We start from the raw sequence: 26,750 nt of genomic DNA on the forward strand, positions 1-26,750 counted from the left end.
CTGTTTGACATTCAGTCTTGGACTCTTGCTTGCTACACGCAACAGCTGACGCCGCTCTTCCAACATTGTGGCAAATCTATTTTTGTATACTTGTTAGCTTATATGCTATTTTGTTTGTTTATGTCCCTAGCTGGGCTTCACGGTGGCAGAGGGGTTAGTGCGTCTGCCTCACAATACGAAGTTCCTGCAGTCCTGGGTTCAAACCCAGACTCGGGATCTTTCTGTGTGGAGTTTGCATGTTCTCCCCGTGAATGCGTGGGTTCCCTCCGGGTACTCCGGCTTCCTCCCACTTCCAAAGACATGCACCTGGGGATAGGTTGATTGGCAACACTAAAATTGGCCCTAGTGTGTGAATGTGAGTGTGAATGTTGTCTGTCTATCTGTGTTGGCCCTGCGATGAGGTGGCGACTTGTCCAGGGTGTACCCCGCCTTCCGCCCGATTGTAGCCGAGATAGGCGCCAGCGCCCCCCGCGACCCCGAAAGGGAATAAGCGGTCGAAAATGGATGGATGGATGTCCCTAGCTTCCACGCTAGCGTCCTTTGTTCTTTCTAGCTCCCAAGCTAGTTCTGTTGGTTTTTGGTTAGTGCCTTTGTGCAAGAGTTTTTGTTCTTAGTTTGTTTTACTATATAAATAAATTCTTATCCCTACCCTCACGCTGTGTTCCATCTTCCGCTGCACCCACGAGAGATCAACTCGTCACCACAATGCCACCGAGACGTCACGGAAATACTAAACACACTGAGGAGGAACACAGCACTCAGGGAACAAGACAGGAAGCTGACAAATTAAGAGCACTAAAAGACAGGAAATACTAAACACAGGAAACAGACAAATGCAGAGGAAAAAAACTAAAACATAGACAAACTGTCAGAGGCAGTTTGATTAAAATGTGAAAGCGACACTTTCTATTATGCATGTTTTGTGGCGGCGTCTTATTTTTAAAAATCGTCGACAGAGGTAGAAATCACGTAGGCGTGTTGTCTCGAGAAGGTTTTTTACATTTTTTTATTTGATGTCAATATGTAAATGATATAAAAGAAATCTCATCTTGTTCCTGGAAGACGTGCTCCCCTAGCAACACCCCCCCCCCCCAAAAAAAGAGAAGGGACTTTATTTTTAGAAGGTGCAAACAAGGAGGCATTGAGGAGGGGGGTGTAAATGTCTCTGATGTGTTCAGTCTGTACGTCCTTATTCCTGATAATGGAAGCAGCTACTCTGTGTGTCAGTGCCTATTTACACACAAATGAAGCGGGGAGTTGCACGCGCCCGCCGGAGCGCCTCGCCTCCATCTCAGCTGTCAAAACGGGTTAGCGGCAACAACGATCCCCGGGATCAAACTGGTGCCAGCCGCTCGCACATAATAGCTTCATCCTCGGACATAGGGCGCCTCTCTCCCCGGCTGCCTTGCCAGCCTGGTGTAACGTAATAGACTCCTCGGGGCGCCGGTGTGCACAAATCAGGGGGGGTCTTTTGTTTGGCGTCGGCGAGGAGGTGCGGGAAGTAATTGGGCGGAAGCGGACCATAACTAAGGAGGAGTAAATCTTCCAATCCTGGCTCGCTTACGTGCGCTTGTCAAAGCTCGATGAAATGTTGCTCGACGGGTTTAGGACGTCGCCTATCGCCGCACGCAATCAATCAGCGCGTGCATGGTGCATGGCGGCGTGTCCGATGATGGATGCTTGTCAAGCGGAATTGGAGTGTGACTGTGTCCCCCTTGCCTTTTATCTCTTCCAGACCTGCTTAGAACTGGAGCGTTATCTGCAGACCGAGCCCAAGCGTCTGTCGGAGCTCTTCGACCAGGACTTGGACGGCCTCTTGACCCCGGCCTACCTGAAGGAGGACGGCGAGGAAGAGCTGGCCGACGTCCTACCCGGGCCCCCGAGCCCGCCGACGGTGGTGCTCTGCCCCGTGCGGAAAAACTTCACGTCCGCCCAATCGATAAAACGAGAACCAAAGGGCCCGGAGGCCACGGAGGAGATGGAAGGCGTTCACCAAGCCCAGCTCAGCGCCGTCACCTCCCTGACGCCGCCCTCGTCGCCGGAACTGGGCCGGCACCTGGTGAAGCCCAGCCCGTCGCTGACGTCCGCCGCCGCCGCCGCCGCCGACGGGACGCTCACCCTCAAGCTGGTGGCCAGGAAGGTGGGACTCAGCGCCGCCCGGCTGGTGGCGGCGCACTCGCTTCCGGCGCGGGTGAAGGAGGAAGACGAGGGAGTAGCGTGCGTGGGCGGCGGCGAGCTGCCGGAGAACAAGAAGAGGATCCACCGCTGTCAGTTCAACGGCTGCAGGAAGGTTTACACCAAGAGCTCCCACCTGAAGGCCCACCAGAGGACGCACACAGGTAAGAGACAATGTCAATTTAGAGATTTTAAATTACCGTAGGGTTGAGCCATATGGTTGAAAGCTGTATCGCGGTGTAAAGTGTAAAGTTAAAGCCCTACTGAAACCCACTACTACCCACCACAGTCTGATAGTTTATATATCAATGATGAAATATTAAAGGGGGAACATTATCACAATTTCAAAAGGGTTTAAAACAATAAAAATCAGTTCCCAGTGGCTTGTTGTATTTTTTTTAAAGTTTTTTTCAAAATATTACCGGTCCCGGAATATCCCTAAATAAAGCTTCAAAGTGACGTCATACAGTGCTGCCAATGTAAATAAACAATGGGAATACCACAGCAAGATATAGCGACATTAGCTCGGATTCAAACTCGGATTTCAGCGGTTTAAGCGATTCAACAGATCACGCATGTATTGAAACGGATGGTTGGAGTATGAAAGTATTGAAGAAGAAACTTAAGCTATTGAGCGAATAGCTATTGATGCTATTCATAGCCATAGCATGGCCGAATAGCTGCGTTAGCATCGCCGGTAAAATGTGCGGACCAAACGATCAGGACTTTCGCATTTTGTGATAATGGAGCAACTTAAATCCGTCGATTGGTAAGTGTTTTTTTCGCATTAAATGTGGGTGGAAGGAAACGTAATATAGTTGCAAATGCATCTGCAGGTTATCCATACTTCTCTGTGCCATGTCTGCTTTAGCACCGCCGGTAAATAGCTTGTTAGCATCGATTAGCTTAGCATGTTAGCATCGATTAGCTGGCAGTCACGCCGCGACCAAATATGTCTGATTAGCACATAAGTCAACATCAACAAAACTCACCTTTGTGATTTCGTTGACTTTATCGTTGCAAATGCATCTGCAGGTTATCCATACATCTCTGTGCCATGTCTGTCATCGCCGGTAAAATGTGAAGACTCTCCCGCACATTCAACGGGGGTCTGGCGGGAGATTTCTTGCCAGTGGTGCAACTTGAATCCCTCCCTGTTAGTGTTATTACACCCTCCGACAACACACCGGCGAGGCATGATGTCTCCAAGGTTCCAAAAAATAGTCGAAAAAACGGAAAATAACAGAGCTGAGACCCAATGTTTACAATGTGTAGAAAATGAAAATGGCGGCTGTATTACCGTATCACGTTCTGACGTCATCGCATCCAGAGCGATAAACAGAAAGGCGGTTAATCCGCCAAAATTCACCCATTTAGAGTTCGTAAATCGGTTGAAAAAATAGATGGTCTTTTTTCTACGCACCATCAAGGTATATATTGACGCTTACATAGCTCTGGTGATAATGTTCCCCTTTAACATTGCAACACATGCTAATACGGCCTTTTTAGTTTACTAAATTGCGATTTTAAATTTCCCGGGAGTTTTTTCTTGAAAACGTCGCGTAATGATTACGTGTACGCTTGACGTCACGGGTTGTTAGGAATATGAGCGCTGCACACACACAGCTAAAAGTCGTCTGCTTTAACCGCATAATTACACAGTATTTTGGAGATCTGTGTTGCTGAATCTTTTGCAATTTGTTCAATTAATATTGGAGAAGTCAAGGTATAAAGACGGAGTTGGGAAGCTTTAGCCTTTAGCCACACAAACACATGGTGATTCCTTGTTTAAAATTCACGCAGGTGAAACTTTACTATGGATCAGAGCGGACATGGATCCCAACCGAATGTCAACCAGCAGGTTTCGGTGAGAAAATTGCGGTTAAAAAGTCGCTTCTTACCGGATATCAGCTGAGCTTGTGCCGTCGACTTCCCCGACACACTGCGCGTCAACACCCGGCCATGGACGTACACACCCAACTATCAGGTACTATTAAACTCACTAACACACTAGAAACACAATAGAGAGATAAGGGATTTCCCAGAATTATCCTAGTAAATGTGTCTAAAAACATATGAATCTGTCTCAATGCAATCGCGTTTTTTATTTTTTTATTTTTTCTAGTCCGTCGCTATCAATATCCTCAAACACAAATCTTTCATCCTCGCTCAAATTAATGGGGAAATTGTCGTTTTCTCAGTCCGATTAGCTATTTTTGTTGGAGGCTCCCATTAAAATCAATGTGAATATGTGAGGAGCCCCCACACTTGTGACGTCATCGTCTGCGACTTCCGGTAGAGGCAGGGCTTTTCTCCAGTTGCGAACTTTATCGTGGATGTTCTCTAATAAATCCTTTCAGCAAAAATATGGCAATATCGCGAAATGATCAAGTATGACACATAGAATGTACCTGCTATCCCCGTTTGAATAAGAAAAGCTCATTTCAGTAGGCCTTTAAAGGCCTAATAGTTTATATGGGCCTCATTTCAGTAGGCCTTTAAAGGCCTAATTGTTTATATAGGCCTTTAAAGCCCTACTGAAATGAGATTTTCTTATTGAAACGGGGATAGCAGGTCCATTCTATGTGTCATACTTGATCATTTCGCGATATTGCCATATTTTTGCTGCAAGGATTTAGTAGAGAACATCCACGATAAAGTTCGCAAGTTTTGGACGCTAATATAAAAGCTTTGCCTGTACCGGAAGTAGCAGACGATGTGCGTGTGACGTCACGGGTTGTGGAGCTCCTCACATCCTCACATTGTTTACAATCATGGCCACCAGCAGCAAGAGCGATTCGGACCTAGAAAGCGACGATTTCCCCATTAATTTGAGCGAAGATGAAAGATTCGTGGATGAGGACAGTTAGAGTGAAGGACTAGAAGAAAAGAAAAAAAAGGTGAGGGCAGTGGGAGGGAGTCAGATGTTATTAGACACATTTACTAGGATAATTCTGGAAAATCTCTTATCTACTTATTGTGTTACGAGTGTTTTAGTGAGATTATATGGTACCTGAAAGTTGGAGGGGTGTGGCCACGGGTGTGGTGACCGCCAGTGTGTCTGAGGGAAGCCACGTTTCTCGACGAGGCGAAGCGAAGGCAGCCGTTGGGGCCAGGCTGAGGTTTTTTTCCCCCTCCTCTACGGTTGAAGCATCCCACGTTCAGGGGCGGCCGGTTGGAAGAGGCAAAAGAGTCCGTAACTGCCTCTTTGACAGGTGCATGAGGAAAGACGCAAGCTATCCGCTCATGTCTACTGTAAGAGCTTACTTATTACCACAATTTTCTCACCGAAACCTGCCGTTTGACATGTGGTAGGGAACCATGTTCGCTTGACCGCTCTGTTCCATAGTAAAGTTTCACCGTTATCTTTAGGGAATGTAAACAAAGAAACACCGGCTGTGTTTGTGTTGCTACAGTCGGCCGCAATCCACCGCTTTCCACCAACAGCTTTCTTCTTTGACGTCTCCATTATTAATTGAAGAAATTGCCAAAGATTCGGCAACACAGATGTCCAGAATACTGTGTAATTATGCGATTAAAGCAGACGACTTATAGCTGGGATCGGGCTGGAACAACATGTCCGCTACAATCCGTGACGTCACGCGCACGCGTCATCATACCGCAACGTTTTCAACAGGATACTTTGCGCGAAATTTAAAATTGCAATTCAGTAAACTAAAAAGGCCGTATTGGCACGTGTTGCAATGTTAATATTTCATCATTGATATATAAACTATCAGACTGTGTGGTCGGTAGTAGTGGGTTTCAGTAGGCCTTTAAAGTCCCAACGATAGTCACACACACACACTGAGTGTGGTGGAATTACCCTCTGCATTTGACCCATCCCCTTGTTCCACCCCCTGGGAGGTGAGGGGAGCAGTGAGCAGCAGCGGTGGCCCCGCTTGGGAATCATTTCGGTCGGGGGTCTGCAACCCGCGGCTCTAGAGCTCTTTAGCGCCGCCCTAGTGGCTCTCTGGAGCTTTTTCAAAAATGTATGAAAAATTGAAAAAGATGAGAGGAAAAAAAATATAAAACATGTATTTTTTGTTTTAATACAGTTTCTGTAGGAGGACAAACATGACACAAACCTGCCTAATTGTTATAAAGTACACTGTTTGTATTAAACATGCTTCACTGATTCGAGTATTTGGCGAGCGCCGTTTTGTCCTACTAATTTTGGCGGTCCTTAAACTCACCGTAGTTTGTTTACATGTATAACTTTCTCCGACTTTCTAACGAAGACGTGTTTTATGCCACTTCTTTTTCCGTCTCATTTTGTCCACCGAACTTTTAATGTTTTGAGTGAATGCACAAAGGTGAGTTTTGTTAACGTTATTGACTTGGGTGGAGTGCTAATCAGACATATTTGGTCACTGCATGACTGCAAGCTAATCGTTGCTAACATGCTATTTAGGCTAACTGTATGTACATATTGCATCATTATGCCTCATTTGTAGCTATATTTGAGCTCATTTAGTTTCCTTTAAGTCCTCTTAATTCAATTTATATCTCATGACACACTATTTGGATGTAATATATCATTTTTTTCGTGGCTCCAGACATATTTGTTTTTGTATTTTTGGTCCAATATGGCTTTCAACATTTTACGTTGCCGACCCCTGATTTAGGTGATTTAACCCCCAATGCCCATTTTTATGGTCTTTGGTATGACTCGACCAGGGTTTGAACTCACGACCTTCCAGTCTCACTAACTCTAACCACAAGACCACTAAGCAGGTTGTAAGTAAGTGTTTTATATAGGGGTGTAACGGTACATGTATTTGTATTGAACCGTCTCGGTACGGGAGTTTCGGTTCGGTTCGGAGGTGTACCGAACGAGTACACATGCTAGCAGCGACCGGGCAAGGACAACATGTAAAAGCCAGAGCTGGAAGACCCTCCTGCCTCGTTAAGATCTCCCGTTTGGGAACACTTTGGCTGCGCGATACAACAATGGAGGATGGAGCTTGTTCAGCAACTGCTTCTGACAACACGTCAAACATGTGTTGCACATTTCCTGCTTCCGGCTCCCAGACCGTAGTCAAGGAGCGTAGGTGAGACACTCCTCCAGGGTTGATGTATTCTCGGGTGCAACACCCTTCACTCTACCCGGCAGTCGGTCTCCACACCTCCGGACTCCGGGGTAAATGAAGAGCCTGGCGATTAGTTGCAAATCGTTGCTTTATTGAGGTCTTGCACACAACCAATCCAACAAAACACTAGCCAAACTCTACCGCTCCCTCACCTCGCTCGCCCACACACTCACCTCACATGCTGTCCCATATTAAAGGGCCACACACACACATACCCTACTCTCATAACACATGCTAACCCATTTTGAAGCGTCACCACCGCATTCAAGCAGCCTCTCCTCGGCGAGTCAGGCAGGGCTAAAACAATAACAAATGTTTTCATATCAGCAGATTTTAAGTCCATACTGTTGCGATCCGCTACTCGGATCCTTACATCTTCTTGTTTATTGTCCCTTTTCTGTATCACATTTTGTAGTTTGACCTCCTTAGTTCCTGTTTAGTCGGTCACCATAGTTGTTTATTAGTTTCACCTGCTAGTCACGGTCCCTGCACACCTGTTTTGCTAATCACCTTCCTTATTTAAGCTCGCCCCTTTTGTTAGTTCATCCTGGGATCCTAATTTGCCTTCAAGCAACAGTGACGAGACTGACTTCTACTCTTTTGTATATTCTCGCTAGCTTTCACGCTACGCCTTTGTTGTTTTATTCTAGCTCTCATGCTAATGATTTGTTTTTTCTTTTGTGTGCCTTCGTGGCTAGTCTAGTTTTTCTGTTTGTTATTCCTAGCTTTTATGCTAGCGCCCTTGGTTTGTTTTTCTGCTTAGCTCCAGTATTTTTCTTCTTAGCCTGTTTTTGTTACTTAAATAAATCTTTATATCTTACCTTGGCTGTGTTATTGTCGACGCATCTTCGAGGGAACAAACACGGCATCGCAATGCCAACCAGTCGTAATACATACTGCATTAAAAACTAAATTTTGACCCACTTCTATGGTGGAAGAACAACATCCTTACTGCCAAGTTAGCCAGCGCCCTTGGTTTGTTTTTCTGCTTAGCTCCAGTATTTTTGTTCTTAGCCTGTTTTTGTTACTTAAATAAATCTTTATATCTTACCTTGGCTGTGTTATTGTCAACGCATCTTCGAGGGAACAAACCTGGCATCGCCATGCCAACCAGTCGTAATACATACTGCATTAAAAACTATATTTTGACCCACTTCTATGGTGGAAGAACAACATCCTCTTACTGCCAAGTTAGCCAGGCTGGGGGGGAAAAGAAAAGTTAATATGAGGCTGAGTTGACTTGAAACTGTTTAATGTTGCACTTTTTATATGTAGAAGAAAAGTTTTGTCATTTTATTTACAACTTGAGGCAGTTTAATGTTGATTAACGTGGATCCCGACTTAAACAAGTTGAAAAACGTATTGGGGTTTTACTATTTAGGGGTCAATTGTACGGAATATGTACTGTACTGTGCAATCTACTAATAAAAGTATCGATCAATTAATCAAAAAAAGCAAAAAAGTTTTGTTAAGAGCCTTATCTTATTTAGTTTTTATTTTATATATGTTGACCACATTGACCCTGGCAATGGACCCTGTGTGTATATGTATGTTATGCCATTGTTTAGAAATTTGGTAAATAAATAACCAAAAAATGTGTTGTTTTCTTACTGTACCGAAAATGAACCGAACCGTGACCTCTAAACCGAGGTACGTACCGAACTGAAATTTGTGTGTACCGTTACACCCCAAGTTTTATAACGGTTGATTATCAATGATTATTGATATTTTTTGGAGACAACATTCACACACCAGGGCCAATTTTAGTCTTGCCAACAACCTATCCCCAGGAGGTAAAAAATACAAACAAAAAAACGTTTTGTCTGTGGCGGCCCTAAATTTCCTTTGGCCTCCTGCCAGGAGTAAATGAATATATGGCAAACACTGCAATGGAAAAGCTGTTAAGATAAAAAGTGACTTCTCCTTCCACGTGAACCCGGCCGTACAGTGACAAGGTTGTCGCCAAAAGGGAAGGGGGAGGGTCCTTTTTGCCATAACTCTTCCACTCCTCCATCTCAATCCCGAACCACTCAGACCACTGTCGGCGAGCTGTCCTCCATCTGAGTAACTGCTCGGTGATGGATGGATTGACCCGGATAGGCCGCCTGCCATTCCCTGCTTTATTTCCAGCCTCTCATCCCCTCAGCGCCTTGCAGGTCTAGGTCAGCGACTGGCCACGTTTTTGAGCGTGCTGTAATCATCTTGAAACTACAAATATGTTGCAGACATAACAGTTTATGGAGGCAGGTCATGGCATGTCGCCGGCGTGTCAGGGCAACAGCGAGCATCGCTCGGACGTCCGGGAACGAAATACGACTTGCGTGGCGCTAATTTATTTGGCCCCTTGCCATCATCTCGAGCTGTCGTTCCACACTTTAATCCGGCGTGTGTTTTAACGGCAGCTTGTCAGTTCGATAATGTGACGTCATGGCAGCATTGCCCTACAGGCTTTTTGTGGCCCTAGACAAGATTTTGCTTGTGGTTTTAATATTACTTGTGTAAATGAATAAGCGGTAGGCCTGAATGCAGAGTAGTGAGTTTTTTTCAAAGTTTTCAGCTTGTAAAGGTGACTATGTACTAGGGTTGTACGATATACCGGTATTACTATACAAACCCCGTTTCCATATGAGTTGGGAAATTGTGTTAGATGTAAATATAAACGGAATACAATGATTTGCAAATCATTTTCAACCCATATTCAGTTGAATATGCTACAAAGACAACATATTTGATGTTTTTTTTTGCAAATAATCATTAACTTTAGAATTTGATGACAGCAACACGTGACAAAGAAGTTGGGAAAGGTGGCAATAAATACCGATAAAGTTGGGGAATGCTCATCAAACACTTATTTGGAACATCCCACAGGTGAGTTGGCTAATTGGGAACAGGCGGGTGCCATGATTGGCTATAAAAGGCAGCTTCCGTGAAATGCTCAGTCATTCAGAAACAAGGATTGGGAAACGGTCACCCCCTTTGTGAACAAATGCGTGAGCAAATCGTCAAACAGTTTAAGAACAACATTTCTCAACGGGCTATTGCAAGGAATTTAGGAATTTCACCATCTACGGTCCATAATACCATCAAAAGGTTCAGAGAATCTGAAGAAATCACTCCATGTAAGCGATGATATAACAGACCTTCGTTCCCTCAGGCGGTACTGCCTCAAAAAGCGACATCAGTGTGTAAAGGATATCACCACATGGGGTCAGGAACACTTCAGAAAACCACTGTCAGTAACTACAGTTTGTCGCTAAATCTGTAAGTGCCAGTTAAAACTACTATGCAAAGCCAAAGCCATTTATCAGCGACACCCAGAAACGCCGCCGGCTTCGCTGGGCCCGAACTCAGCTAAGATGGACTGATGCAAAGTGGGAAAGTGTTCTGTGGTCTGACGAGTCCACATATTAATGCTGAAAGGTACATATAGGTTCTGGAACAACATATGTTGCCATCCAAGCAACGTTATCAGAGACACCCCTGCTTATTTCAGCAAGACAATGCCAAGTCACTTGTTACAACAGCATGGCTACATAGTAAAAGAGTGCGGGTACTAGACTGGCTTGCCTGTAGTCCAGACCTGTCTCCCATTAAAAATGTGTGTCACATTATGAAGCCTAAAATACCACAACGGAGACCCCGGACTGTTGAACAATTAGAGCTGTACATAAAACAAAAATGGGAAAGAGTTCCACCTTAAAAGCTTCAAAAATGTGTCTCCTCAGTTCCCAAAGGTTTATTGTGTGTTGTTAAAAGAAAACTACAGTTTGTCGCTAAATCTGTAAGTGCCAGTTGAAACTACTATGCAAAGCCCAAGCCATTTATCAGCGATACACAGAAACGCCGCCGGCTTCGCTGGGCCCGAGATGATCTAAGATGGACTGATGCAAAGTGGGAAAGTGTTCTGTGGTCTGACGAGTCCACATATTAATGCTGAAAGGTACATACAGGTTCTGGAACAACATATGTTGCCATCCAAGCAACGTTATCAGGGACACCCCTGCTTATTTCAGCAAGACAATGCCAAGTCACTTGTTACAACAGCATGGCTACATAGTAAAAGAGTGCGGGTACTAGACTGGCTTGCCTGTAGTCCAGACCTGTCTCCCATTAAAAATGTGTGTCACATTATGAAGCCTAAAATACCACAACGGAGACCCCGGACTGTTGAACAATTAGAGCTGTACATAAAACAAAAATGGGAAAGAGTTCCACCTTAAAAGCTTCAAAAATGTGTCTCCTCAGTTCCCAAAGGTTTATTGAGTGTTGTTAAAAGAAAAGGTGATGTAACACAGTGGTGAACATGCCCTTTCCTAACTACTTTGGCACGTGTTGCAGCCGTGAAATTCTAAGTTAATTATTATTTGCAAAATAAAAATAAAGTGTATGAGTTTGAACATCAAATATCTTGTCTTTGTAGTGCATTCAACTGAATATGGGTTGAAAATTATTTGCAAATCATTGTATTCCGTTTATATTCACATCTAACACAATTTCCCAATGGGATTTGTAGTACCGCGATACAAATGAATCATATTCGGTACTATATCGCCTCTGAAAAGTACCAGTCCGCCACCCCCTCGTCGTCGTCACATCCTGTCATTGCTGGTCTACGAGCACAGGAGCATAATCGGCAGCGCACAATCACAGAGTACTGACAAGCAGACACAGTGTGTAGACAGAAAAGGGAGCTATCAAAGAACATGATCCTCACAATGCCCTTCCCACCATCCAGGTGAGAGTGAGCATGATGAAGCAGGTAGATAACAGCATCATCCACTCCTACACGGGACTGATATGCAAACTATAGAGGATCCAGGGAAGGAGTCCCCAAGGGTCTCAGCTGATCCAGCACAGGTCTCTCGAGGACCTTCATAACATGGGACGTCAGGGCAACAGGTCTGAATTCGTTCAAGCCCGATGATGTACAAACCCCCTTTCCATATGAGTTGGGAAATTGTGTTAGATGTAAATATAAACGCAATACAGTGATTTGCAAATCCCATATTCAATTGAATGCACTACAAAGACAAGATATGTGATGTTCAAACTCATAAACTTTATTTTCTTTTTTGCAAATAATAATTAACTTAGAATTTCATGGTTACAACACGTGCCAAAGTAGTTGGGAAAGGGCATGTTCACCACTGTGTTACATCACCTTTTCTTTTAACAACACTCAATAAATGTTTGGGAACTGAGGAAACTAATTGTTGAAGCTTTGAAAGTGGAATTCTTTCCCATTCTAGTTTTATGTAGAGCTTCAGTCGTTCAACAGTCCGGGGTCTCCGCTGTCGTATTTTACGCTTCATAATCCGCCACACATTTTCAATGGGAGACAGGTCTGGACTGCAGGCGGGCCAGGAAAGTACCCGCACTCTTTTTTTACGAAGCCACGCTGTTGTAACACGTGCTGAATGTGGTTTGGCATTGTCTTGCTGAAATAAGCAGGGGCGTATGTTGTTCCAAAACCTGTATGTACCTTTCAGCATTAATAGTGCCTTCACAGATGTGTAAGTTACCCATGCCTTGGGCACTAATGCACCCCCATACCATCACAGATGCTGGCTTTTGAAATTTGCGTCGATAACAATCTGGATGGTTCGCTTCCCCTTTGGTCCGGATGATACAATGTCGAATATTTCCAAAAACAATTTGAAATGTGGACTCCTCAGACCACAGAACACTTTTCCACTTTGCATCAGTCCATCTTAGATGATCTCGGGCCCAGAGAAGCTGGATGTTGTTGATAAATGGCTTTCGCTTTGCATACTAGAGCTTTAACTTGGACTTACAGATGTAGCGACCAACTGTATTTAGTGACAGTGGTTTTCTGAAGTGTTCCTGAGCCTATGTGGTGATATCCTTTAGAGATTGATATCGGTTTTGGATACAGTGCAGTCTGAGGGGTCGAAGGTCACGGTCATTCAATGGTTTCCGGCCATGAGTGATTTTTCCAGATTCTCTGAACCTTTTGATGATATTATGGACCGTAGATGTTGAAATCCCTACATTTCTCGCAATTTCACTTTGAGAAACGTTGTTCTTAAACTGTTTGACTATTTGCTCAAGCAGTTGTGGACAAAGGGGTGTACCACGCCCCATCCTTTCTTGTGAAAGACTTGAGCATTTTTTTTGGGAAGCTGTTTTTATACCCAATCATGGCACCCACCTGTTCCCAATTAGCCTGCACACCTGTGGGATGTTCCCAATAAGTGTTTGATGAGCATTCCTCATTTTTATCAGTATTTTTTGCTACCTTTCCCAACTTCTTTGTCATGTTTTGCTGGCATCAAATTCTAAAGTTAATGATTATTTTGCAGAAAAAAAAAATGTTTATCAGTTTTAACATCAAATATGTTGTCTTTGTAATGATTTGCAAATCATTGTATTTCAATTATATTTACATCAAACACAAATTCCCAACTCATATGGAAACGGGGTGTGTAAAACAACTCAATGGGCCAATAACAGAGCATTACAGGTCAATCATTTGCGGGGGTGCAAACATTTAACTTGCTACATTTACGGCTGGAAATGAAATCTACTTCACTGCGCTGGCTAAGTGTGTGATTGCCTGTGTGATGCATGCCACAGGTGCTGGTGTCAGCCGCAATAAAAGAAAAGGGCCGCAGACACGCTATCATTGATTTCCTTGTGAAGTGTATTTGCCGCCTCAGTGGGCAAATGTTACGTCAAGTGGGTGGGCCGGGAAAGACCAGTTATGCTGCCATGTCGACACAGCGCCGATTCCTTCCAAAGGTCAGGTTTTAGTACGGAGCACAGCACGTTAACTAGGCGTTTTAACGAGGACTGTCAAAATTAACGCAATCCATCATCATCATCGTTAATAATATTAACACATCTGCAATGAGGAATGAATAAAAAACCCCTGAAATGTTTCTGCATTTCGGGCAGTTTGTTGGAGTAGTTTTAGCGCCGGGCGGTCGATGTGATATTGACTATATTAAGTCAATATGGAAGACGCTAAAGAGCATGTTGACCATCTCGGTGGAACATTTGAGTGCGGAAAAATATGACGGAGCAGTCGACTGACATGAGGTGTTATGCACACAATGCATTAAGTTAATTCCATCCATCCATCCATCTTCTTCCGCTTATCCGAGGTCGGGTCGCGGGGGCAGCAGCCTAAGCAGGGAAACCCAGACTTCCCTCTCCCCAGCCACTTCGTCTAGCTCTTCCCGGGGGATCCCGAGGCGTTCCCAGGCCAGGCGGGAGACATAGTCTTACAACGTGTCCTGGGTCTTCCCCGTGGCCTCCTACCGGTTGGACGTGCCCTACTTTGAGTTCATCCCGGATGGCAGAGCTTCACACCCTATCTCTAAGGGAGAGCCTCGCCACATGGCGGAGGAAACTCATTTTGGCCGCTTGTACCCGTGATCTTATCCTTTCGGTCATGACCCAAAGCTCATGACCATAGGTGAGGATGGGAATGTAGATCTGTAGATCGACCGGTAAATTGAGAGCTCCTTCTTCACCACAACGGATCGGTACTAAGTTAATTATTATTTGCAAAAAAAAAATAAAGTTTATGAGTTTGAACCGGGCTTCACGGTGGCAGAGGGGTTAGTGCGTCTGCCTCACAATACGAAGTTCCTGCAGTCCTGGGTTCAAATCCAGGCTCGGGATCTTTCTGTGGGGAGTTTGCATGTTCTCCCCGTGAATGCGTGGGTTCCCTCCGGGTACTCCGGCTTCCTCCCACTTCCAAAGACATGCACCTGGGGATAGGTTGATTGGCAACACTAAATTGGCCCTAGTGTTTGAATGTGAGTGCTAATGTTGTCTGTCTATCTGTGTTGGCCCTGCAATGAGGTTGCGACTTGTCCAGGGTGTACCCTGCCTTCCGCCCGATTGTAGCTGAGATAGGCGCCAGCACCCCCCGCGACCCCAAAAGGGAATAAGCGGTAGAAAATGGATGGATGGATGTATTCTGTTTTTTTTTCTGTGGGGAGTGCTCAGAGAGTATGGGGTATCGGACTGTCTTATTGTGGCGGTCCGCTCCCTGTATGATCAGTGTCAGAGCTTGGTGCGCATTGCCGGCAGTAAGTCGAACACATTTCCAGTGAGGGTTGGACTCCGCCAAGGCTGTCTTTTGTCACCGATTCTGTTCATAACTTTTATGGACAGAATTTCTAGGCGCAGTCAAGGCGTTGAGGGGTTCTGGTTTGGTGACCGCGGGATTAGGTCTCTGCTTTTTGCAGATGATGTAGTCCTGATGGCTTCATCTGGCCGGGATCTTCAGCTCTCGCTGGATCGGTTCGCAGCCGAGTGTGAAGCGACCGGAATGAGAATCAGCACCTCCAAGTCCGAGTCCATGGTTCTCGCCCGGAAAAGGGTGGAATGCCATCTCCGGGTTGGGGAGGAGACCCTGCCCCAAGTGGAGGAGTTCAAGTACCTAGGAGTCTTGTTCACGAGTGAGGGAAGAGTGGAGTGCGAGATCGACAGGTGCGGCATCTTCGGTAATGCGGACGCTGTATCGATCCGTTGTGGTGAAGAAGGAGCTGAGCCGGAAGGCAAAGCTCTCAATTTACCGGTCGATCTACGTTCCCATCCTCACCTATGGTCATGAGCTTTGGGTCATGACCGAAAGGATAAGATCACGGGTACAAGCGGCCGAAATGAGTTTCCTCCGCCGTGTGGCGGGGCTCTCCCTTAGAGATAGGGTGAGAAGCTCTGCCATCCGGGAGGAACTCAAAGTAAAGCCGCTGCTCCTTCACATCAAGAGGAGCCAGATGAGGTGGTTCGGGCATCTGGTCAGGATGCCACCCGAACGCCTCCCTAGGGAGGTGTTTAGGGCACGTCCAACCGGTAGGAGGCCACGGGGAAGACCCAGGACACGTTTGGAAGACTGTCTCCCGGCTGGCCTGGGAACGCCTCGGGATCCCCCGGGAAGAGCTAGACGAAGTGGCTGGGGAGAGGGAAGTCTGGGCTTCCCTGCTTGGGCTGTTGCCCCCGCGACCCGACCTCGGATAAGCGGAAGAAGATGGATGGATGGAAAAACAAGAAACAAATATACAAAAATGAGGGGAATTTTATTTGAACTAAGCCAAGGGTCGGCAACCCAAAATGTTGAAAGAGCCACATTGTGTCACGACTTGGCTTGGATATGGAGTGTTTCTTCGATGCAGATGAGGATCAGCACGAGCGAGGCGTGGACGTGAGTACATGACATTTATTTAATAAACAAACAAACAGCAAAAAGCGCTCACAATTGAGGAAGAAACTTGACTAAACAGTACAAACGTGAAACAAAAACACCTGCTCGATGGCATGAAATGATGGACATAAACCGACCTCGGATAAGCGGAAGAAGATGTTTTCTGTATATATTTACATCTAACACAATTTCCCAACTCATATGGAAACAGGGGTTGTACATTCTGGGTGTCTCATTCAGTAGAAAAAAAATAATAATAATAAGAATAAAAAAATCCATTCCGGTTTTTAAGGACTACGGCTTCCTCCCACCTCCAAAGACATGCACCTGGGGATAGGTTGATTGGCAACACTAAATTGGCCCTAGTGTGTGAATGTGAGTGTAAATGGTGTCCGTCTATCTGTGTCGGCCCTGCGATGAGGTGGCGACTTGTCCGGGGTGTACCCCGCCTTCCGCCCGATTGTAGCTGAGATAGGTGCCAGCACCCCCCGCGACCCCAAAAGGGAATAAGCGGTAGAAAATGGATGGATGGATGGGTAAATGGGTTATACTTGTATAGCGCTTTTCTACCTTCAAGGTACTCAAAGCGCTTTGACACTACTTCCACATTCACCCATTCACACACACATTCACACACTGACGGAGGGAGCTGCCATGCAAGGCCCTAACCACGAACCATCAGGAGCAAGGGTGAAATGTCTTGCTCAAGGACACAACAGGCGTGACGAGGTTGGTAGAAGGTAGGGATTGAACCAGGAACCCTCAGGTTCCCCAGACATTATTATATCTGACATTATTGTGAGGTTTTGTATTAGTGTTCCGGCCACTAGAGACAATTTCTTTCTCTAAATTTGGCCCCCGTGTCAAAATAATTGCCCAGGCCTGTTTTAGCACATTCTGTCAACAAAAGGTAATCTTTTCTGACGTGCTGAGAGCCACCCCAAGACATGCGACACAGGCGAGGGTACAGGAGAGTGACCCTCTTCATGTAGCGACAGCGGTGCGGCGGACTCCCTCATTTACTGTGCCATTATCCCGACATGCTTAAAGATGTCATTACTCAAATCCTCTTTTTCTTACTTGTTATTTCCATAAATTACCGCCGGAGAATAGGCGACGATTTAATCTGGAATTGGATGAGGCGGCATGGAATGATGGTGCCCTGTAGAGTTTAGTTTTTAGTGAATAGGCTTACTACAGATAAGGAATGGTACAATTAGATAGAGGGGCAGGTTAAATGAACGGCGAAAACACAGGACCCCACGACTTATACTTCCTCGGCTTTCTATTTGACGTCCTCATCACCTTCCTCAGTGCTCTCCTGTGACTTTCTCTCCAAAAAAAAATACACCAGTGTTTGACAGCTGTGTAGTTTCATTCCTGTCCAACACAGTGATTTGCAATAATTTGGACCTGAATCATTCATATTTTCACCAATGTATACACTATTTGTAGGAAATTTTTTAAAATAGTATTCATAATTTACAAACCCCGTTTCCATATGAGTTGGAAAATTGTGTTACATGTAAATATAAACGGAATACAATGATTTGCAAATCCTTTTCAACCCATATTCAATTAAATGCACTACAAAGACAAAATATTTGATGTTCAAACTCATAAACTTTCTTATTTTTTTGCAAATAATAATCAACTTAGAATCCCATGGCTGCAACACGTGCCAACGTAGTTGGGAAAGGGCATGTTCACCACTGTGTTACATCACATTTTCTTTTAACAACACTCAATAAACGTTTGGGAACTGAGGAAACTAATTGTTGAAGCTTTGAAAGTGGAATTCTTTCCCATTCTTGTTTTATGTAGAGTTTCAGTCGTTCAACAGTCCGGGGTCTCTGCTGTCTTATTTTAGGCTTCACAAAGTGCCACACATTTTGAATGGGAGACAGTAATGGACTGCAGGCGGTCCAGGAAAGTACCCGCACTCTTGTTTTGTGAAGCACACTGTTGTAACACGTGCTGAATGTGGCTTGGCATTGTCTTGCTGAAATAAGCAGGGGCGTCCATTAGATGGCAGCATATGTTTGTTCCAAAACCTGTATGTACCTTTCAGCATTAATGGTGCCTTCACAGATGTGTAAGTTACCCATGCCTTGGGCACTAATGCACCCCTATACCATCACATATGCTGGCTTTTGAACTTTGCGTCGATAACAATCTGGATGGTTCGCTTCCCCTTTGGTCTGGATGACACGATGTCCAATAATTCCAAAAACAATTTTAATGTGGACTCGTCAGACCACAGAACACTTTTCCACTATGCAACAGTTCATTTTAGATGATCTGGGGCCCAGAGAAGCCGGCAGCGTTTCTGGATGTTGTTGATAAATGGCTTTCGCTTTGCATAGTAGAGCTTTAACTTGCACTTACAGATGTAGCGACCAATTGTATTTAGTGACAGGGGTTTTCTGAAGTGTTCCTGAGCACATGTGGTTATATCCTTTTTGGTACAGTGCTGTCTGAGGGATCGAAGGTCAAGGCCATTAAATTTTGGAATGATTTCTCCAGATTCTCTGAACCTTTTAATAATATTATGGACCGAAGATGTTGAAATCCCAAAATTTCTTGCAATTGCACTTTGAGAAACGTTGTTCTTCAACTGTTTGACTATTTGCTCACACAGTTGTGCACAAAGGGGTGTACCTCGCCCCATCCTTTCTTGTGAAAGACGGAGCATTTTTTGGGAAGCTGTTTTTATACCCAATCATGGCACCCACCTGTTCCCAATTAGCCTGCACACCTGTGGGATGTACCGAATAAGTGTTTGATGAGCATTCCTCAACTGTATCAGTATTTATTGCCACCTTTCCCAACTTCTTTGTCACGTGTTGCTGGCATCAAATTCTAAAGTTAATGATTATTTGCAAAAAAAAAAATGTTTATCAGTTTGAACATCAAATATGTTGTCTTTGTAGCATATTCAACTGAATATGGGTTGAAAATGATTTGCAAATCATTGTATTCCGTTTATATTTACATCTAACACAATTTCCCAACTCATATGGAAACGGGGTTTGTATTTTTATTATAAAAATTCCATAAGTATCCCAATTATTCAGCAGTGAGATCATTATTTTGAATTTTCTCACACTTAAGAAACTGTGTGAGACGATCTGTCACTTCACTTCTGTTAGTTTCCTTGTTTGGTGTCCTGCTTGTCTCCCTGAGCGCTCGTTTCCCTCACCTGTGCCTGATTGGCAGACGGGCACACCTGGTTGCGGTTGCCAATCAGGCGGCTATTTATGCCTGCCTCGCCGGTTCCTCAGTGCTCGAGGTTTGACTACAGTATATTTAGGACCTCTGCCTGCATGACTGCTTCTCCCCTATTTTGAGTTTTATTTAAAAACTCTTACCTGCACCTCGTCCTCCTGGTTCCTGCATCTCGGGGTCCCAACCGCCACAGCCATGCGATAAAAACGACACAGGCTTCAGATTACTTTCATGCAAATCAACTGTACTTTAAAACAGGGGTCCCCAAACTACGGCCCGTGGGCCAGATACGGCGCGCCAGCATCCACAATCCGGCCCGCAAGTAGGCCTGGATAAAAAAATAAAACATTTTCATTTATTTTCTTTTTTTTTTATTATTATTTTTTTTAATCTGTCCTTTCTAGCGCATCCATCAATCCATTTTCTACCGCTTGTTACTCTCTGGGTCTCCAAGCCGTGCAGGCAAATCATATTGTCTAAAAATGCATTTTCTCATCGATATCATGACGTCATCACGTGCACGCGCTTTCAGTCAATTAGTGCACGAGGGGAAAAAATGGCGAAATCGTTGGGGCAACGTAATATAGACTCCGTGTGTAGAATTTTTAAACATCAGTGTGGACATATGACATGTTTTTGTATGTATATATATATATATATATATATATATATATATATATATATATATATATATATGTATGTATATATATGTATATATATATATATATATGTATGTATATGTATATATATATATGTATATATATATATGTATGTATATGTATATGTATGTATGTATATATATATATATATATATATATATATATATATATGTATGTGTATACATATATATATATATATATATATATATATATATATATATATATATATATATATATACAGTATATATAGCCTGGCCCCTGGCCAAATTTTTTGGAACCCAATGCGGCCCCCAGGTCAAAAAGTTTGGGGACCTCTGCTTTAAAACAAGCATTTTAACATTGCAGGGGAAAAAAATGCCTACAAAAATAATGTATCTACAACAGTTATTCTCAAACTGTGGTACGGGTAGCACTAGTGCAGGGTCTGCCAACCTTGAGACCTTCTATTTCGGGGGGTGGGGGCGTGGTCGGGGTTAGGGCCGGGGCGTGGTTGGGGTTGGGGTACGGACCGGGGCGTGGTTGGGGGCGTGGTTAAGAGGGGAGGAGTATCATTACAGCTGTTGTGTGCACAGTTGTGCACTGCACTCTCCAAAAGCCGTAGATGTTATTGTCACATATGCATGATTGATTGAATCTTTTATTAGTAGATTGCACAGTGCAGTACATATTCTGGTAACACCCGAATAAGTTTTTCAACTCGTTTAAGTCGGGGTCCACGTTAATCAATTCATGGTACAAATATATACTATCAGCATAATACAGTCATCACACAAGTTAATCATCAGAGTATATACATTGAAGTATTTACATTATTTACAATCCGGGGGGTGGGATGAGGAGCTTTGGTTGATATCAGTACTTCAGTCATCAACAATTGCATCAACAGAGAAATTGACATTGAAACAGTGTAGCTCTTACTTAGTAGGATATGGACAGCGAGCAGAGAACATAGTGAGTTCAGATAGCAAAAAAAACAAGTATATACATTAGAAATACATTCGATTATTTACATTAGGTTATTTACAATCCGGGGAGATGGGATGTGAATGGAGGAGGGTTATAGTCAAGGGTTGAAGTTGCCTGGAGGTGTTGTGGTGCATGTACAGTAGATGGAGTGTCACAACATTGCTGTTTACGGCACAAACGTGACTGCTGTTGTTGTGTGTTGTTACCGCGCTGGAAGGATGTTAATGAAACTTTCTAACAATAAACCCACATAAGAAACCAAGAACTCGCCCTCGATCATTCTACAGTTTTAACGTCATTGGGCAGACACGTTGTTTATGTAGTGGGAAAGCGTACATGAAAACAGGCTGTCCTCACTCAGTTCCGCATGGAGCTGGAGAGGGCGTGGCCTCCAGCTCCGCCTAAATTTCGGGAGATTTTTGTGAGAAAATTTGTCCCGGGAGGTTTTCGGGAGAGGCGCTGAATTTCGTGAGTCTCCCGGAAAGTCCGGGAGGGTTGGCAAGTATGCACATGCGGCTCTTCCATGCCACCGCCGTGGCTTCCTTTGGCTTTGAAACAAAATGTTAACAAATAATGGTTGCTTAATTAATCACATTTATTTAGTTATTTTTAATCTAACAGTTGTTATTTTGGAGAGTTCTGGTATCTAATCATTTGATAATAAAACGTTTTGATTTATTGTTGATCAAAGGTCGGTAGGTCAGCAGGTTGGTAGGTAGGTCATTATTGTTGTTGCACAAGTACAATGAAACTTTTTCAGCACACACCCGTTCAAGATTAGACAAACAGTGTACAGGGTGACAGAACAGGAACGCTGACAGGTCTCCAGAAGGCGCCCCGTAAAAGGTGGGAAAAAGGTAAACGCTGGGGGATGATGAGTAAAAAAATACAATCCTAAGAGGGCCCAGTCTGGAGTGGGGAAAAACCTCCATAGCAAAGCACATATACATATTACAGCATACATTTCGAGACTTGCAACAGAGGGGAGGGAGTGGGGGGCTACAGTGGCTGGCTGCAGCTCTTCTGGCGCTGCCCAGCCGTCCATTACCCCTAAAGGATTCGTGTATGTCACAGTCCTTGTGCCTCATCTCTTGCTGCCAAGTAATTGTATTGTTTTTAGCGGTCAACCCCCGGTAAGTTAGCAGTGGACGGATCAAAAAAGAGAAACATTTCTGATGAAAATAGAACATTTAATGCTTCATGGACGGATTAATTTGCTTTCATTGATGACGAGGTTGTTCTTTTCCCGTTTTAGTCAAATGAAATATGCCGCAGTTGTATGCCGTCAGAATATTGGCACAACTTGAGTTGCTTCAAATTAATTAATAAGGGAAGGACCAGTGAATCTTTTTTCAAAGGTTCAAAATATTTTGGTGATTTGCTTATACCCAGAAATAAAATGTGAATCGTTGTCAAGTGTTTTATTTCATTAATTCTATAGCACAAATGTAACGAAACTATAAGTAGTGTTATTGTCATTTTAGGAATCGAACAGAGTTTGAGGCTCTAGTTGGGTTTTGTTTGGGGGCAAATGGGTTCAAATGGCTTAAGGCTGCCAAAGAATCACTTAATTAAATATTGTAATACAACAGTTATATTTTCCTATATTTGATAGGTTGTTTGGCAACACTAAATTGGTGTGTGAATGTTGTCTGTCTATCTGTGTTGGCCCAGCGATGAGGTGGCGACTTGTCCAGGGTGTACCCTGCCTTCCGCCCAAATGCAACTGAGATAGCTTCCAGCACCCCCGCAACCCCGAGCAGGACAAGCGGTAGAAAATGGATGGATGGAACAGTGACCCTAGACTGCCACCTTATACATAGTGGTGGGGGCGTGGCAAGGGGCGTGGTCAATATGACATCGTATATAAGACATGATCATTTTGATTAGCTATAATGCATATATTTCCTTTAAAAAGGTTAATCCATCCAGCCATCTATTTTCTACCGCTTATTCCCTTTGGGGTCGCGGGCGGGGTCGCTGGTGCCTATCTCAGCTACAATCGGGCGGAAGGCGGTGTAGACCCTGGACAAGTCGCCACTTCATCGCAGGGCTAATCACATGTTTTATGTATATTTAACAACAAATATTAGTGTTATTAGTTAATACCATTTAAATATTATTTTATATAAAAAAAATTCATAACCTTTCATCAGAATCACGATTAACTTGGAATTTGACTTGTTTTACTGTGCTGTTTTTGTTCAATACCGTTTCAATTGTTTCTTATTGTAAAAGGTAACACAGGCTACACTTTATACTGCCCTCCCTGAATGTTGCAATTTAGTTTTCTAAATATGTAAACAGTCTTTTTTTTAAAAAATCCAACTTCTGGAAGCTTATGTGACGATTTGTCACTTCACTTCTGGTGGTGGTTCCTTGTTTGGTGTTTGTTTCCTGTCGGCGCTCTTATTTTGGTTCCCCTTCCTGCTTGTCTCCCTGAGCGCTCGTTTCTCTCACCAGTCCTCCCGATTGGCAGCCGGGCACACCTGGTTGCAGTTGCCAATCAAGCGGCTATTTATGCCTGCCTCGCCTGTACCTCAGTGCTCCAGGATTGACTACGTTTAAGACCTCTGCATGCATGACTGCTTCTCCCTATTTTGAGTTTATTTAAAGACTCTTACCTAATATACGATGTATATCTCGATATTTTTCCCGTAAAGTAGAAACAAAACACAAAACAGTCCTAGTTACCTGAGATACTAAGTATGTCATTATTTTGACTTAGCAAATATTGACTTACTAAGACAAAACAATGACTAAGTCAAATTAATGACTTAAGCGTTTGAAAAAAAGAGTTAAAAGTGGGGCCACATGCTGACATATGCTCAACTTATCATGCTTAATGTATTACAGCTTTTCCGAAGCCGGTAGTTGATTTTTATTATGTAAATGTTATATTTTTATCAACATGTGATAGCAGGGACCCTGCCATTCAAAACTAGTTGTGTTTGGAGGAGGAAGAATACTGAGTTGCATCCCAAGAACACCATACCTACTGTGAAGCATGGGGGTGGAAACATCATGCTTTGGGGCTGTTTTTCTGCTAAGGGGACAGGACGATTGATCCGTGTTAAAGAAAGAATGAATGGGGCCATGTATCGTGAGATTTTGAGCCAAAACCTCCTTCCATCAGTGAGAGCTTTGAATGGTTGACCAAATACTTATTTTCCACCATAATTTACAAATAAATTATTAAAAATTCCTACAATGTGAATCTCTGGATTTTTTTTCACATTCTGTCTCTCACAGTTGAAGTGTACTTATGATGAAAATTACAGACCTCTATCATCATTTTAAGTGGGAGAACTTGCACAATCGGTGGTTGACTAAATACTTTTTTGCCCCACTGTATGCGCGGTTTGCGGTCTCATCCGCGGATAAACCGCGGCTCGGGCGAGTGACATGACGAAAAAATAGATTTTGATTAGATTCGGGCAGGTGGCGGTTTAACCATTCGGAAATATTTGATATACATGCTTCTGGGGTCGGTATCCTTTGCCATTCAAAGAGCCATTTAAGACCCGTGTCACAAAGCGAAGAAGACAATAGGAGACGCTAATATACTCTAGAATGTCTACCGGCAGTCACCCAGATAATAAGTATTAGGGCGTGCCGTGGAGTCACTGACTCTATCGCCCTCTACAGCATGTACGATCTGCTTGTCAGTCCAGCAACATGTTGTGTGTGGCGTCCGCGGCAACACGCACACAACTGCAAGGCATACTGGGTGACACAGAGTACACTAATGGTTGTGATATAAACGATTTTAACACTCTTAGTAATATACGCCACGCTGTGAAGCCACACCAAACACGATTGACAAACACATTTCGGGAGGACATCCTCACAGTAACACAACATAAACGCAACACACAAATACCCAGAATCCTTTGTATCCATTACACTTCTTGACTATTTTATACACCCCACTAGCAGCAAACCCCGCCACCCCGTGCGTCGGTAAGGTGGGCGGGGTTTGATTGATTGATTGATTGATTGATTGATACTTTTATTAGTAGATTGCACAGTTCAGTACATATTCCGTACAATTTACCACTAAATGGTAACACCCGAATAAGTTTTTCAACTTGTTTAAGTCGGGGTCCACGTTAATCAATTCATGGGTTGGGGGCGCGGGGGTGTAAAATATATTCAGGGAGTATCACGGATACAAACGATTCTGGGTATTTGTTGTGTTGCGTTTATGTTGTGTTACTGTGAGGATGTTCTCCCAAAATGTGTTTGTCAATCTTCTTTGGTGTGGCTTCACAGCGTGGCGCATATTAGTAAGTGTTTAAGTTGTTTATATCACAACCATCAGTGTACTCTGTGTCACCCAGCATGCCTTTCAATCTAGTATGTGTGATTGCGGAAGCTGCACACATGTTGCCAGACTAACAATCGGTGTGTACATGTTGTTGAAGGTGTCAAAGGCAATGGCTTCACAGCACGCCCTTATTCTTGTCATCAGGATGAACTTCAATTGGATTACCGCGAGAACGTTAGCATCTCCAACTCTGTGAAACGGGTTTAGACAGCTTTGTGAGTGGCAAAGGTGGCCAACCTCTGATGTATTTCAGCGGGCGGATGCGTTTCTGATAACATTTTGGTTCGGGTGGACGGCGGGTGGATGACAACTTTGGTGATGCGGTTGCGGATGATATAATTGCCTATCTCTAATATATATATGAAAATATGAGCCCTCCTTTAAGGTAACACTTGCCTTGACCTTAAAAAGTAAAAATTGGAGGTCTGGACTTAGAGGGAAGTAGCTAAGCACTTCTTAACTCTGCAATTTGTGTTTTGGTTTTCAGGGTTCCATCTCTAATTCCATGGTCATCAGCAGCTAATTAATGTCAACTTGTAGTGCTGTTTTTCCTACATGAATCATGTTAAAGCAGTTCACGCAGAGAAAAGTTGCCTTTGATTCGGGAATATTCGAGCCGACCTTCTAATGGCTCTTTAGCATGCTCCACCATCTCTCATCTTCCTCTCTTCATGCAACCCCCGACCCCACTCCCCCAAAAGCCCTCTTTCTCACTCATATCAAAGGCTGGAGTGCTGGTTGCTGGTCGGAGCCTGTAAAGCGCTCTCCGAGAGCCTCTCTAATGACCTCTGAGACCCAGATGCCCGGCGTTGGCTCCAGTTAATGGAGGGAATGCAATTAAGATCAACACTGGCACCTGAGAGGCTGGAGTGTGTCCTCTGTATGTGTGTGTGTATGTGTGTGTGTGTAGAAAGAGAGAGAGAGGGTTTGGGGGGGTGGGGAAGACGTTTGGAAGTAACAGATTACACATAATGAGATTACTGTGAATCAGGAAACACCCAGTTATCAGATTACGGATGTGAAATATATAATTGCCTATTTGATTATACTCAACAAGGCGTTTTAAAGGGGAAGCGCATTAAGACGGCCGGGCGTGCCTGAAAAGTGTCTTTTTGAACACT

At 43.9% G+C, this 26,750-nt stretch overlaps 1 protein-coding gene across 1 annotated transcript in view; it reads left to right on the top strand.

The window, feature by feature from the left end:
- LOC133544144 (Krueppel-like factor 7) overlaps nucleotides 1-26,750 on the top strand; it is a 135,573-nt gene that overhangs the window by 81,091 nt on the left and 27,732 nt on the right. Inside the window, exon 2 of the mRNA XM_061889227.1 lies at nucleotides 1,736-2,339. Coding sequence (XP_061745211.1) covers nucleotides 1,736-2,339 — 604 coding nt within the window. The remainder of the gene's footprint in view (nucleotides 1-1,735; nucleotides 2,340-26,750) is intronic.

Source organism: Nerophis ophidion, linkage group LG27 (genome assembly GCF_033978795.1).
Source record: "Nerophis ophidion isolate RoL-2023_Sa linkage group LG27, RoL_Noph_v1.0, whole genome shotgun sequence".
Classification (NCBI taxonomy): domain Eukaryota; kingdom Metazoa; phylum Chordata; class Actinopteri; order Syngnathiformes; family Syngnathidae; genus Nerophis; species Nerophis ophidion.